Source organism: Lagopus muta, chromosome 6 (genome assembly GCF_023343835.1).
Source record: "Lagopus muta isolate bLagMut1 chromosome 6, bLagMut1 primary, whole genome shotgun sequence".
Taxonomy (NCBI): Eukaryota; Metazoa; Chordata; class Aves; order Galliformes; family Phasianidae; genus Lagopus; species Lagopus muta.
The window spans coordinates 35,061,315-35,076,476 of NC_064438.1; the positions used below are offsets into that span (position 1 = coordinate 35,061,315).

The 15,162-nt window shown below is 35.6% G+C and overlaps 1 protein-coding gene across 6 annotated transcripts in view; it reads left to right on the forward strand.

The window, feature by feature from the left end:
• Positions 1 to 15,162, forward strand: part of NPAS3 (neuronal PAS domain protein 3) — a 598,518-nt gene that overhangs the window by 166,588 nt on the left and 416,768 nt on the right. For 5 of the 6 annotated variants that reach the window (XM_048949919.1, XM_048949921.1, XM_048949920.1 and 2 more), the window contains one exon: positions 13,857 to 14,101. In XM_048949919.1, coding sequence (XP_048805876.1) covers positions 13,857 to 14,101 — 245 coding nt within the window. Of the gene's footprint in view, positions 1 to 13,856; positions 14,102 to 14,213; positions 14,265 to 15,162 lie in introns of all 6 variants that reach the window. The other variant, XM_048949923.1, reaches the window with a different exon arrangement.

Sequence of the window (15,162 nt, forward strand, 5' to 3'; positions counted from 1 at the left end):
TGTAGCTCAGCGTGTTGCTGTTTCAGATGCAGACTAAAATAATCTTTAAATACATGAATTGAAGTATTGAATTTGGGAAATGATGTTACCTACTGATGATTGCTACTGTTACTATCGTTTAAATTTTTTTACTTGATTTTATGTTGAAGAAAGAGATTACTAGATTGGTGAGTAAAAACACACAGTGATTGAATTTGTTTAGTAAATCAAGTGTCTTATCAAAGGAAAGGTTAAAGGGTGACACGATCATGGCCCATGATTACCCAGATAGGAAGAAAGTAGCAGATATTTGGAATTTCTTGTTTAATGGGCAAAGGAATAACAGGATTCAGTGACTGAAAGCTGAAGTCAGTGAAGTTGTAACTGGAAATAAAACAGAGTGCTAAGGGTGAGGCTAATTTAAACATTGTAGCTGCTTAGCTATAGAAATGCTTTATGTCTTGGAATTTCCAGGTTAAGATTGATATTTTTGAAAAGAAACTACTTAATTCAATTACAAGTCATGGCAAAAAATGCCAGAATTACACAGTGACATGATACAGCCTGCCTCATGACAAGGATAGTTAATATTCATATTATTCCTTTCTAATATTGACCTCTGAGTCTTTGAAGGGAGCTGCTTCACCTGCCGAGTATATAAGTGTACACTCAAGGCAAGGATCTTTTAAGCAAGTTCTACTTTACTGCTGAACTTGATTTCTTTCGTGGTTTGCTGCTCCTCATCTCATAGCAGGCTGGCTCCTTCTAAGGAAGTTCTTTTGTAAGTAGCTTTACGTGTAGCCTGGGAGGCTCTTGCTCAGGATTTCAGAACATTGGAAAATTGTAATCTTTTATATATACAGTATGATTTAGTACATTCCTACTGTTGCTTGCAGTTGGATGTTACAGATGAAGGTAAGCATTATTGTACGATATGAGATTTATTTGTAATTGTTAATGTTTTGAGGTTTGCTTTTTGTTGCTTTCTACAATTAAGAATTATAACTGATGATGTGTGCCTTTTAAACAAAGGATTTGGCATTTTGGTTTTTTTGATCATTAAATTTTGTAGTATAAGAATTACTCTGGCTAATTAAACTGGTTTCTCCATTACCTCCTTTGGCTATACCACCTCCGAAAACTTACCTTCTTAGGTCTGCTATGAATACCCCAAAATAAATAACGTAGGCGCATACAGCCAGTAAAGCATTACTGCTGTATGAGGCAGCTCATGGTCTGGGCGAAATACATAATCTCTGGCAATAGACTTCTTGGCACATTAGGAAGCACATGACCTCAATAATGTATGTGGTCAGTACCAATACATGTGGTCAGTACCAATACGTACAAGTGGAATGAGGAAGATGTTCCTCCTTATGCATTCAGTCTAAATGTAATTTTTATCCCATTGTATCAAAACTGCTGAAAATATAACTTTATTGTAATTTATTCATATGACTTGTCTTGGTGTTGTGCACCTAAATTCCACACAGTCATATAATTAAAACAAAAACAAAAACAAACAAAAAAAAGGCTTGATGAATTTGTATCTATCTGCATATGTTTTGGTGATGAGCTAAGAACTAGTATAGAAAGTGTCAACTTAAAAGTTATTTGTTAAAGATGACTGGAACAGACTGAAAGTAGGAAGATTTTCTATCAACTTGCACAATGCTACTATAATACACTGAAGCATGATGATGCAGGCAGCATGTTTATTTTATAAAATATTAAATATAAGTTGATTGCTTTGGGGACTAGGCACTTTTAACCCTTACATAGGCTTTCTTCTATTTATACATATATTATGAATGAAAGTGGAATAGAAGAAACAGAACAACATGGATTAAATACAACAGAGGGGTTTTTTTAGATTTACTTTTTTATGTTCCATACCACCTGAAAAATTTGGGGGCATGAACATTTAGAGTGAATCTGTGAACTCCACCAATCTTTTTAACTGGCTTTTTACCATTCATGAAAAGTGGAAGTTTATTACTAGAACTGAGGAGAGACTTGAGGAGTATTGTACACTATAACATTGCTTCATGAAGCCTTTTTTTTTTTTCTACTAGTCTGTAAATTGTAATGCCAGCTGTGTGCTAGTTGAAACACAAGCATTTCCATATGATTGCTTTGACATTCTATTTAAATTTTGGAGAATTATTTCCTCTTGCTAAATTGATTGTAAGATTCTGCTGTATTTGGCATGTCTTTCATATTCCATAGGAAATAAAGAGATATAAGTATAGAATATTTCCCTCAAGAAGCAAGTAGGATGTGGGAAGCTAGCCTAGGAAAATGCATGTTAATGCTGATTTATGGAAGAATTATAGATTTTTTTTTTTTTCTGAAGTCAAGACTTTATTTTGTATCCAAACCTATACAGTTGCCTATTTCTGTTCTTAAAACTTTATACCTTGCTCCAACCTTACTAATGATATCTCAGCCTTCAGTTTTGACTTGAAATAATAGATGAGTGTCCAAAAAAATTGAAGGACAGAATCCGGCCCTAACGTCCTCCAATTTATGCTTTCAGGAATATTTGCAGGGTGGTTATAGAGTTGCCAGTTCTCTCAGAGGGGTCAGCAAAAAGTGAATACCTTCCTTTCAAGGGAACTCCATATAAACTGTAGGCTACTCTGGAATATACAGGAAGTAGTATAAGTTATTTCACTGGTTTTGTATGAAAGAGACATCTACTTGTGAAAGCTTTGCTGCCTTGTGCTCTGCTGAAATTAATTCACTCTTAACTGCTCAGGATTCGTGCCAGAAGTGTGGAATTGAAAGGCCTTGCTGCTCACTTATTCTGTGTCAAAATGATGGTTCAACAGCTAATGCTGCACCTTGGAGAGGGAAGCTTATGTTGCTAGGAAAATGAGCTTCTGGAGAATTGGCATCAGGATCTTCCTAAGTTTGCAAAGGCAAAGTATTGCGTGTACTTCTGAGTTTTGAGTATGCATAGGTGCATCTGCCCAACAGCCCAGAGTGGTTGTTGCATTTTTTGTAAACGTGCTGTTTTAGCTAGGTAGTTTGAGTACCAGGTTAAAAATAAAAAATAGAAACAAAATGTAGAGGAGTCAATGGTGACTTTGCTGATGTAGATTATCTTTGAGTCTATTGTGTTTGAGCTATAGTGTTGTCAGTGTTAAGACTGTTCAGTAATGTGTCTATAAAATGCAATAGCTCCTCTGGATTGGAGTGCCAGTGTATCCTTTTCCGTCCAAAGATTCTTCATAGAAGTTCTTGTTAATACTCTAATTTGTAACTACCACTTTGTGTATCTTCAGTATAAGCACAATGTTCAGATGGCAAAGAGGGAATTGTGAGATGATGAGGATGATAATTATAAGAGGGGGTAGGGAAATAAAGCATATTATTTCCTTCAGAATAGATCTTGATATTATAGTAATTGAGAACACACCATACAGAAATTATTTATGTGACAGCAGTGAAAGAGAAAGGTTTGTATTCTTGCCTTTTTTTCCTGGCTCTGGGGACTAACTTGGAGCAAGTAGTTACAGAGTGCACAGCCAACTCTAACAAAATCCCTATTTAGGTCATCTGTAAAGAGCAAACATGGGATGTCTGAATGCACCATTGTGCTCTTACGCCTTTCTATATTAGTGAAATTTCATGATATAGCCAAACTGCCTAGCATAGATGCAGTTTATGCCAAGCAACACTTTGCCAGATGTTTATGTCAGAGCTACCAAAGGTAAAATAATCATAGAATTGTATAATTGTTGGAGTTGGAAAGGACCCTTAAAGGTCATCTACTACAACTTCCATGCAGAACAGGGACATCTACAGGTAGATCATGCTGTCCAGAGACTCGTTCAGCCTAACGTTTTGGAAAATATGGCCCACAGACTGATATGAGCATTTCAGGGAAAAAGAATGCGATAGTGCTGACGTAGGTGAGGAAAATAACAGATTTTTACTCATTCTTTAAAATATTACTTTCAGAACCAGAATCAAAATCTTCTAATCTGGAGCACATCTAAAAGATCATACTAAGGGATTAAACTGGACATTTGGATTCTGTTTATTCATTTCTTAGGGTGATTTATTTGTGTAGTAACTTCTACTTACTGCAGTTTGCAAGGCTCATATTTATATTGCATTATGTTATATAAAGTTTAATATCAGGTATGAGAGCACATCTGGAGCATCTGGGCTAAAGCTATCTAGATTTGCAATTGAAAGTACTACTTTTTCTTCTAGCAGGTGGAGGTGCTATGCAATATTGTCTCTTTTGTCCTGTTGCTTTCCCCACATCCCATAATAGATAGTGTTTTTCACATATTTGTGAGGTTGCCAGCATTCAGGCCTACATTCATAATCCTGGTGAGAGTGTACCTGTGATCTTTCTTTGGTTACCCATTGAAATGCTGTAGTAAAATTGCACTTTTCATCTTCATGCTGAATTAATTACTTCTTTGCGTATTTGGTAATATATTCTCCTGTCAAATAACTCTTGTTGTTGTTAATTGGAATTGCTTATGCTCATTGAGGGAGGAATACTTTTCATCCTGTTTTGAATAAAAATCTGTAATCTTGAATTTGTTTCTGAACTTCAGTCATGAGGAGAGCAATGCAGGAAATTGCTGCTGTTCCACCAAATTAGCTTCTCAGATATCCTTTTAATTGGAGACCATAACTCAGATCCTTAGTATTTTAGGAAGCTGAACAATACAAATTGAAATACAGATATTTCCAGTAAGGGCTCAGTTCAAAGGCAGCTTTTACACACAGATGAGCCTTCTAACAAATAGCATGTCATATGATAATGAGACCATGTTTTCTTCAGCAGTTTCACGTTTCCTAACTGCACTGCTGTGAAGTAAGTGGAGTATTTATCTACTTCTCTTTAACAGAGAAGTCTTCGCTAGAGACTACTGTGCCCACCAGTGACAGAATATATGTGTACAAAAAAAAGTCTGCGCTTTCAATCAGAAGCACAGCACTTCCAAATGCAATATATTACACTTGTTCAGAACATTCATTTCCGCCAAAGTATTTTCTGCTCTTTTTTTCTAGTGTAAAGACTTCAATTTCTGTTTAAGAACAAGCAAACTATAGTACTTTGACAGCCGTTCACACTTAATTTCTTTGCATTAAACCAACAGCATTCTTTTCCACAAACATCTATTGTTAGGACAATGCTCTCAGACGGAATTTATGAGAAATGGAATTATGTTACCAAGGAGATAGCATTTACTATAATGAAGAGTAGATCCTAGAAAATGGCCCCTTTTACAGCAGCTCAGAACAGAGCCACAAAAGCAATTGATTGGTCTTGGCATTTAGTCTTATATCAGCTGTGTCATCCATAGCTTCAGGAGTGAGAACACTAATCTGAAGTGACATTTCTGTTCTGGCGGGCTTTTCTGCCCTGATGAAAGCAATTACTTCATTCCTAACTGATAATTTGCAGGAGTTTCAACCACTTTAATTGATAATTTTTTGTTCTGAGAAGTTCAATTGTGAAGTGATTAGCTGGTTTGGTAAATAGAAATTTAAGGTGTGAAATGTACAAGTTGCTCCAAGGTAAAGTGCTATTTACTGGGCACTGCAAAATTGCTTGATAAAACTGCAGTTTCTGTTCTCATGCAATTGCTTAGTTCAACATAAGGAAAAAAAAAATAGATCAAAGTATTGTGGCTGCAGAGTTTGAGTTTTAACTGGTGTGTCACAGCTCACTTAATTGTTGCTATATCAAAATGCAAGTTAGTTTTAGAAGATTGAGTGGGATGGTTAGTATGTATTCCTTAAAAAGCTGCCAGATTCTTCCAATTGCATTCTAATGACTTGCTCTGGAAGTATATCTTGAAATTTAAATGTAACAAATATGGTGATGGAGATAAAATATTCAATTTAGTGATTAGTTCAAACATAAACCTTTCCCTCCCAAACAAACAAACAAAACAAAACAAAACAAAAAACAACAAAAAAAAACAACCAAAAACATTTAAGTGAATTTTTCCCATTGAAAATAAAATAAGTCTATTTTAGAAACCACAATTCCCACAATACAACCCTGATTTTTGATATCAAATTTTATATATATTTTAAAAAGCTAGCGTTGATATAGGTATTATTTTTAATGAGTTGCATATTATTCTTAGAGTGATTTTTTGAAAACGTCTGGAAAATTTTGTGGGGTTTTTTTTTTTTTTTTTTTTTTACTATTGACAAGGAAAGGAGGCTTTTTAATAGAAACTAGTTCTGTGATATTTTCCTATATATTGAAAAAATAATGGTCATTTCATGTGTTAAATGAGAAATATAAAGCAAAAAATGAAGGTCAAACTGATTTAGCACATCAAACAGACTTTGTCAGCCAAGCTTAATATATCCTGAGTTTGTGGAACAAATGAAATTTTGCTGCTGTGTTACACTTTGCTTCCAAACAACCATTACAACTGGTTTTATATATTGTGTGAGCATCAGACCATCAAACAGTGCATCTTTACTGACGTGTAGCTGCAGTGATGATCTACAGCAGCAATCTGCCATTTATATAAGGGCAAAATGTGCATCTATATTTAGTTGTGAAATTGGCCTATTATACTCTTGATGTTTACAGAGGCTAACATAAATTAATGATGACAGCTATGAGCAGTGCATTAGTTAAGCAGCAGAATTTTTACCTTGAACTTGAAGGTTCCAGCTTTAACTTCCAGTGTGTGCTATACAGCTTTCTTCATATGTTAAATAAATTTCTCCTGAAATCATTAATTTTTCTTGGAAAGCATTAAATGACTCCTATTTGTGGACTATGCCATTTATATTTATGCCACATAATAGTTTTGTTTACATTTTTAGTAAATGTTTTGCCCTATGAGAATCGCAATGTTTATGTTACATACAAAAATGAATGCCCCAAAAAGTGTTTTGCAGAGTCTTATTTCACTGACTTTGAACTTAGTCAGATGCCAGATATCCCCTATCTGTTGAAAAGAGCAGTTTGAGAAAGCAGCGTGACTCACTAGATTATATACTGCACTTTCACCTGAAAGTCTCCCCATGCAGCTCATGTCAGAGCAAGTATGGCTACTGTAGTAACTATAGATTCCAGTTAACTATGACCACAGATCTGACAAGTATGCAGGTGTTCAAAGGTTCATGAGTTAAAATGCTGAAGCCTTTGATGAATTTTTGATGGATGAATTTTTAATACAGGTCTACTTTTTTCCTTTGAGGCTGCACGCTAGATTAATTGATAAATAGTGAGACTGAGCAATGTTCAGATCTCCTAAGCAAACAAGTGGAAAAATCCATAAAAATCTGCCTGTCTGACTTCTCAGATGTACTTTAAAAAACAGAAAGAAGAAGGTAAAATTTAATGTGGCTTTGATTCTCCTCCTTTCCTCTTTTTTGCAAGTTTTGCCCTCACAACAGCACTCTTCTCTTTTAAACAGTGTAACTGTTTTTTATAGCCTTGAAGTTCTTGCACTCTTAAGTTCAGAAAAAAACTGTGAGAAAGGGAAGTCTATGAATAGGACAGTAGAAAAAAAGAGATAAGCAAAGAAAGGAAGAGAAAAAAAATCAAGTTTTAAAAAAAAAAGTTGTCACAGAAGAGTAAAATCCAAAGTGATAGGAAAAATTGTGTAGAAGTTAGGAGTAAACATATAAACATTTTCAGTATCATTTTTTGAGAATTAATAGAGTAGACCTGATGAAATTGATGAGGATTATTTCTTCTCTTAATTCTTGTCCACACTAGCTTTTTTTCATTCTTTTGTACTCATTTGTAGCTGTTATACTGAAAAAATGCTATCATTTTGATATCAATGATATTCCATTCATTGAACTTCTAACTCTGTGTAATTATCCTATCATATCAGTGAAATGAATACGGAGGGGTTTTTGTTGTTTTTTCCTTAGGCCAGAACTTCGCCTGGTGGATGCCTGTATTTGTACTTAGACCCTATCTGAATGAATTCCCCGGGCAGTAAGAGTCAGACTTTTATGTTGCTGTTACTATAAATGGGGTCAGCTGCCATCATTGTTTGCACTGGTCAGCTTGAAACTCAAGGAAAGACATTTACTGAGAACGTGTCTAAGTAAAGGAACAGTTGCTAGACTGTAATAGATCAGAATGTATGAACATTCTTATTAGTCAAAGTACATAGTTGGCCACTATGAGTAGAAAGTATCCTTTATAAAGAGAGAAAAGATGTAACTTAAAAGAAAAAAAAAAAAAAAAAGATTTTTAAAAATTTTTATTTGTTAAAATGTCCAAAGTAGGTCCATAATATGCCATGTCATGTACGCAGAGAAAAGAACAGTAAGGATGTTTTTAGTGTACTTCATAGAATTACACAAATTCATACCTATGGACTCCAGAGCAGATAAATTTATTTCCTTTTGTTACATTACAGATAAACTTGACCAAATAAGCATTCTTTCATTATTTATAGTTTGGAAAACATTGTACACAGAAGGACACACAACTAAAAGTCCAATGGGATATGGAGATGAAGCTGGATCACTTGGTTCCAGTCCCTTTTTTCTTTTTTCTTTTTTTAACAGACACATTGTGCAATCTAATGTTGCACATCCTTTCCATAGATCTGATTTCTTTTCTGTGAAATGAATATAACAGGCTTCTGAAGAGGTCTTTGGAGAGTTAGAGAATGCTTATAGAGGACCTTTTGATCCTTTTATTTTAAAAAGTGTACTAATATAAAAATACACACACATGCACATATTGCTTCATTTTCTATAAAGCTTCATTTCTATAAAGCTTGTTAAAAACATTATTAGATATTGTTAAGTATTATTGTTGTACAGTATCTGTTTTTCCTGCTAGTAATCCACATTGTCGTTAGTGGCTTAAGAAATTCACTAGTGGTTGATAATAGCTGAATTAACAATTATGATATTGTTTAGTACTACAAGAAGTGCTCCATTCCAGTATACTGTTGCCCTTGTAGTAAAGCTTCTCCTGAAGTCAAGGAGGATTTCAGTAGAACTCCAGAAACACAAAAGAACTCTGATAATAATTGCCTATTCATTGTGTCATACCTTTCTGCTTGTAACTAATAAAAATGAGCAAAAGCAATGGTGGAACACTACTGGCACGCTATCCATTGGCTTTAACCATTCTAGCTGGATCTCAGTAGCCTGTCTGTCCCTCAAACCTTGTTTTATGGCTTTTGCACCCACTTCAGTCTCTATTTATGACCAGTGCAGTGGAAGCACTGTAAAACCTCGCTGCTTCTGGTATATGGGTCTGAACTGGGGAGAGACCAATATCTTCAGGGAACCCCAGTTGTCTGTGTTGCACTTAAAGAAATAGAATCATAGAATCACGTACATTGGAGATGACTTCCAAGATCATACAGTTCCAGTGTCCACCTATCACCAATATTTCCCCACCAAACCATGTCCCTTAGTACAATATCCAAACATTTCTTGAACACCTTCAGAGCATCCAGAATGGTGATTCAGCCACCTCCCTGGAAAGCCCATTCCAATGCCTGACCACCTTTTCAGAGAAATTGTTCATAACATATAGCCTGAACCTCCCCTTGTGCAACGGGATGCCATTCCCTCTAGTCCTATTGCTACTTGCATGGGAGAAGAGGCAGACACCTACCTCACCACAAACTCTTTTCAGGTAATTGAAGAGTGTGATATGGCCTCCCCAGAGCCTCTTCTTCTTCAGACTAACCAATCCCAGCTCCCTCAGCCCCTCCCTGTAAGATGTGTGTTCCAGACTCCTTGCCAGCTTTCTTGCCCTTTTCTGTACACGTTCCAGGGCCTCAATGTTTTTTTTGTTGTCGAGGGGCCCAAAACTGAACACAGTACTCGAGGTGCAGCCTCACCAGAGCTGAGTACAGAAGGATGATCACAACCCAGTTACCTATGTTGGGCTTAAAGAAAGAGTAATGAGTGAGTTGTAAATGTGAACTCCTTTTCTAAAACTGAGTGGGCCTTTTATGTGTCTGCTTCCGAGCTGCATTCTGAAATTGTAGATAAAAATACTCATTTGTAACTACAGCCATTCCCCTGTTTTCATTCAAAATGCAAACTCATGGCATTAAATTATTTCACTGATTTTTACCACCCAAACTGAGATACACAGGTGAGGTATTGATATGTTAAAAAAATCCTTACTAATGTAGGTCAGTGCATCTGCTGATATGCTGTAATATGTTTGATTGCCATTATATCCTGCAAAAATTAGGAGCTGTGCTTGTCCCATCTTTAAACTGACAGATGATGATCTGTCAGACGTGGAGATTGGTGGGGGGAGGGGAGGGTTGGACATAGACATGGATGCATTTATATGCTTATGAATATAAAATATATAAAATGATGTGGAATAAAATATGAAGCAGGTTAAGCTCAGAATGACCACAAGCACAATGAAATCACAAGTGAGTTATGAGTACCAATAAAACTTTTATGCAACAGCATATTATCATGTCTTCTGCATCTGCTGTGTCTTCAATAGAAAATTTACTTTTGAAATGTTGTGTACACCGTTTTAAAATTATACGACGCTATTTATCGTACCCTTTCAACTGTAAAAGAGACCTGCTTTATATCAGTCCATCTGAAAAGGCCCTAGAAGGAAAAATGATATATATTTTAGAAACTTCCTATCTAAAGTAGCATTAGTTTTCTAGTCATTAAATATTCTGTTTATATGCTATTGCATCTCAGAATTATCAAGAGCTAGCAGCTGGAAACCTCTTTGTCTTCTTTAGTGGACTCTGTATGAAAATTGCTTTAGAAGTATGTTCTTAGGGGAATGCATGAAGTTTTACCATTGTATCATGACATCATCCTTTGATATTGAACAGGGATGTGCTCTGATCCAATTATCTGAGCTCTTTCCCCTTCTCCACAGGCAGCGAGGAGGGAGCAATCTTTATGTCCCTTGGGTATATTTCACACTTCGTTATTTCCTTGTTGGTAGCATAGACAGCATATGTAGATTTGCTTGTCTGTTGGGAGACTTCATCTAAGAACTAATCCTCGTGTAAGACACATACAATATTTGATTTCTAGGTACTTTCTAATGTGGAATCAATGTAGTAAACGTGGGTACAGTTTCTCACACTTCAATTCTTTTCATTAGTAGGAATTTCTAAGTGTTTGCAGACTGGTTTGCAGCAAGTTCATTTGTTACCAAGAACTACTTGTAATATTAATGTCATATGACAAGGGCCCAACATGTGGTGTCAGCACCACTGCTTTCTGCTGTGAGCTTCACACCTCTTATATCACATTATTAGGATGGTCAGTGCCAGCACTTTCCTCTGTTACAAACATCCAGTGATGAAGCTGATGTTGCCTATCAGAATCACAGGTGCCAAAGAGGTTCAGGGCATATCTAATGAATTCCTGCATTCTGCTGAGGAAATTGCTGTTACTAAATTAAGGACCCATTGTATCAGTGTAACTTTGGTGTCCAATACTACTACCACAATTTGTCTATTGGTAGAACTGCATGGTAGAGAAATTGAGACTTATATGCACTTTTTGCCAGACATCATTGCTAAACTTAGCAAAATGCACTGATGCCAAGACTTACAAACTTCTAGACTTGACTAACTTTGTTAGTATTTTCACAAAGAGCAGTATACAGTATGGCTGGGAGGAAAGCCATGTTTACTGATATTACCACTTCTTTAGAGTTGCTTTCATACATTTATTAATTTCCCATCACTTGTATGCTGGGATTTTTTTTTATTCTAGAAGTTTAAATACACTTAGATGGCTCTGAAAGCCACCTGTTTATTTAACAGAGAGCCCTGTTTTTCAGCTGAACTGACTGAGATTGCAAAACTTAACAATCCAGTAATGCATTATATAAGCTTATATTGCAATACGTTGTTCAGTTTTAGCAATCTTCTGAACATTGTACAGGATTTGTAAACTGTGCTTTCAGGTTTAGGTTTTGCTAAAGAATATTCTATCACTTTTCAATTCCTAACACCTTTCAATTTCAGAAGTCTCATTTGTCACTTAGAATATAGCTTGTAAGTTTCAATCTAGCTGTGAGCTGTTAAGTTACAGCTCGTAAAGACAAGTAGGTTTTTTAGCATGGAATTCAATAGAGCATTGTATCTTTATCTATGGATAAATAGATGGTATTTCTTACTGGTGGTCTGATCATTCACCGCCTGTATTCCTTAGCTGTTTTTAAAAATGTAGTTGTTAGTATATAATTGTGTAGAGAATGTAAGTTTTTAATCATTCTCAGGGCAGTGTGATGCATTGGTGGTCTGCCCTTTCAATTCTGAGGAGTATCTTAGGCAGAGATAGCTGCAAAAAATGTACATAGGTAAGAATATTAAAACATGATAATCTCTTCTGTAGTTTAAGTTATCCCTAAGTTAGAAGGTGAATAGGAGTCTCAGAATTGTAGTTTTAAATTTACTTGTCTAATCTACTTCATAAGCTGTAGTGATTCTGTAGACTATTCTGTAATGAAAACCAAGGTTTCAATAAGAGTTGTAGATGCTTGAGAGAAGTATTTGCTGTTTCATTACACACTAGTTGTATTCAAATTTGTTTCTTAAACCAATGGGTATTTAATGGAATTTTGACTGTAATTTCATGCAATTAATAAGTAATCAAACAAAACAAAGTAAAAATACATCCTTTTTGAGGGTCTAGAACTGACTGGTAGACACAAACACCAGCACCAATCTCTATTTACCAAGATGTGGGTAAAATGTACAGTCGAGACTTGTCCTAAACTGAAAAGTTTGTCTCCCAAAAAACCCCTTAGAAGAGGAGGAAAAAAATTTCATACCTGTTCTTTTTATTGTTTGTACATTGATTCTTAATCTTCTGGTAAGTTTACTGTGCGTTTGTTCATTTGCTTCAAACCACACAACGAACAGTGTGAATCCATTTTCTCTTGTAAAGCAATTATATCAGATATTAACAAAGAAAGAAAGAAACTGAAACTTGAGTTTTCTTTGACTTTTGGGAAAAAATCAGGGGAAGACAACAGCCTTGATGATGCAGTGTCTTCTCAATATGTGTTCAGATGTTGTACACAAGTTAAGTAGCACAGGAGTAAAATCGGAGTTAATTTTAGGCCTAGTATATGGGTGGTAGCAAGAAATACCTTAATAAACCTGAAGTAAATGAGTGTCCTTGCATATCCACCTGTTTTGCATAAAGCAGAAGGGTCTCTCTAATCCAAAAAGCTGCGTAGGAGTCTGTCGTATGTGATGTTGAATTAAAATTGGAAAAAATGAAGCGCGTAACTCCATTAACTGCTTTCTTGAATCTCTGAAAAATGGTTACTGTTTCAACAGCAAGGCCAGCTAAACAAGTCACAAAGATTAACTTCTTGAAATCTCAGTAGGTTTGCATTATTACACCAGACTTTAAAGCAGCTTCTGAGCCACAGAAGTTTATAGCCTGTCTGGTCATATTGACTGCCGCTACAGCAACCCCTGTCAGTGATAGCACACACTTCAGACATCTGAATCTAACCTACTTTCCCATGAGAGTCAGAATTTGGTACAAATTTGGACGAAGATAGTTTTTAGTGGGTCAGAAGAAGCAGTAGCATCTGTGTAGATAAAGGATTCTTAGGAATCCTTTCTTCTGGCTGGCAGCAGAAAAATAAAGGACAGGCTAATTAGAGAGTGGATGAAATGAGTTAGGAGCAGTTATGTAACATGTCTACAACTAAAAATAAAACACTATCATTAGTTTTAATTATTCAAAGATTGGAGTACCATTAAATGTATCCTGTAGTCTGTATATCCATTCACAACACTTTTAAAATGTCATAATGTATATTGAAAATCAGCAATGAAAACACAAGTTCATTATATATGGCATAACACTAATATTGATGGATGTCCTACTTTGTTTATTTTCTTCAGTTTACAGGCTTTGAGAAAGGAAAAGTCCCGAGATGCTGCTCGCTCTCGCCGGGGAAAGGAGAATTTTGAATTCTATGAGTTGGCAAAGTTGTTGCCACTGCCTGCAGCCATTACCAGCCAGCTTGACAAGGCATCCATCATTCGACTTACAATTAGCTATCTGAAAATGAGGGACTTTGCTAATCAAGGTGATCCTCCATGGAACTTGAGAATGGAAGGACCTCCACCTAATACATCAGTAAAAGGTATGGCCTAAATACATTGTTTTGTATCGGCTATGGCAGCCTTTAGTAACCTCTAAATTGAAATTTTTACCATCATCCTTTCTTCTTTCCCTGCATATCAAATCCTTTAAAGGGATACAAATGTGGAAATCTGAGGTCTGCATGAGAAAGACACCATGTGAAGGTGAAATAAACCTCTTTTATTTATTTTTATTTAACAACAAACCTACTGATATAAATAATACAACAGTAAGTCTTTTGGGTAGCATACATTTAACTGTTCGAAGTTATCTATCAATGATCATGTTGTTTTTCCTATTTTAATATTTTATCAATGGGTGTATTTGAGGGAAACGTGGTGTTATTTCTTGATGTGAGGACTCAAACAATCACTTAATTTCCATAATTAAAGCTTAAAGGCAGAATTGTGTCTTCTAGTTCATGAACGTAACATCAAAATTTTTAAATCTTTGATTTTAGAGGTTATATGTGTATTGTTCCTAACTAGGGTTTCCAGTGACTTGTATAAACTGAACATTTTTGTGTAATTTTTTTTGCTTATGCTATTTATGAAGAAGAGTCTGATCTTGATGCTTGATAAGTATTATAAACTAGTGGCTTATTAAACCAGAAATGCCCACAAAGGGTTACTGGTACTGCCAGTGAAAGGAGCTTTTAGTTGCTCTTTCATTTAAAGGAAGAAAGATCAGTAAAGCAAAGTTGTAATTTTCAGTGGATGGAGATAGACGTGAAGGGCAGCAACTGAAGGACTTTTGGACTGATGATTTATTAGTTGGATATATTTGCATCACTTCGTTTATTTCATTTATATTGTCTGCCATGCCATGTATAATTTTAGTGAAGAAAAAAAAAAGGATAATTGCATCATCCAGTGCATGAGTATAACATGGTTCATCAGCCTTCTTATATAATGTGCAAGTGTTCACCCCTTTTCCAGGATGAGCCGTCTGGTAATTAAGCAACTGTTTCAAGCTGGATACAAAGTGAACTTGCTCTAGGATTTGTGATCTATCTATTGAAATAGATAATTCCTCCCAAAATTCATATAGCTAAGCTTCTAC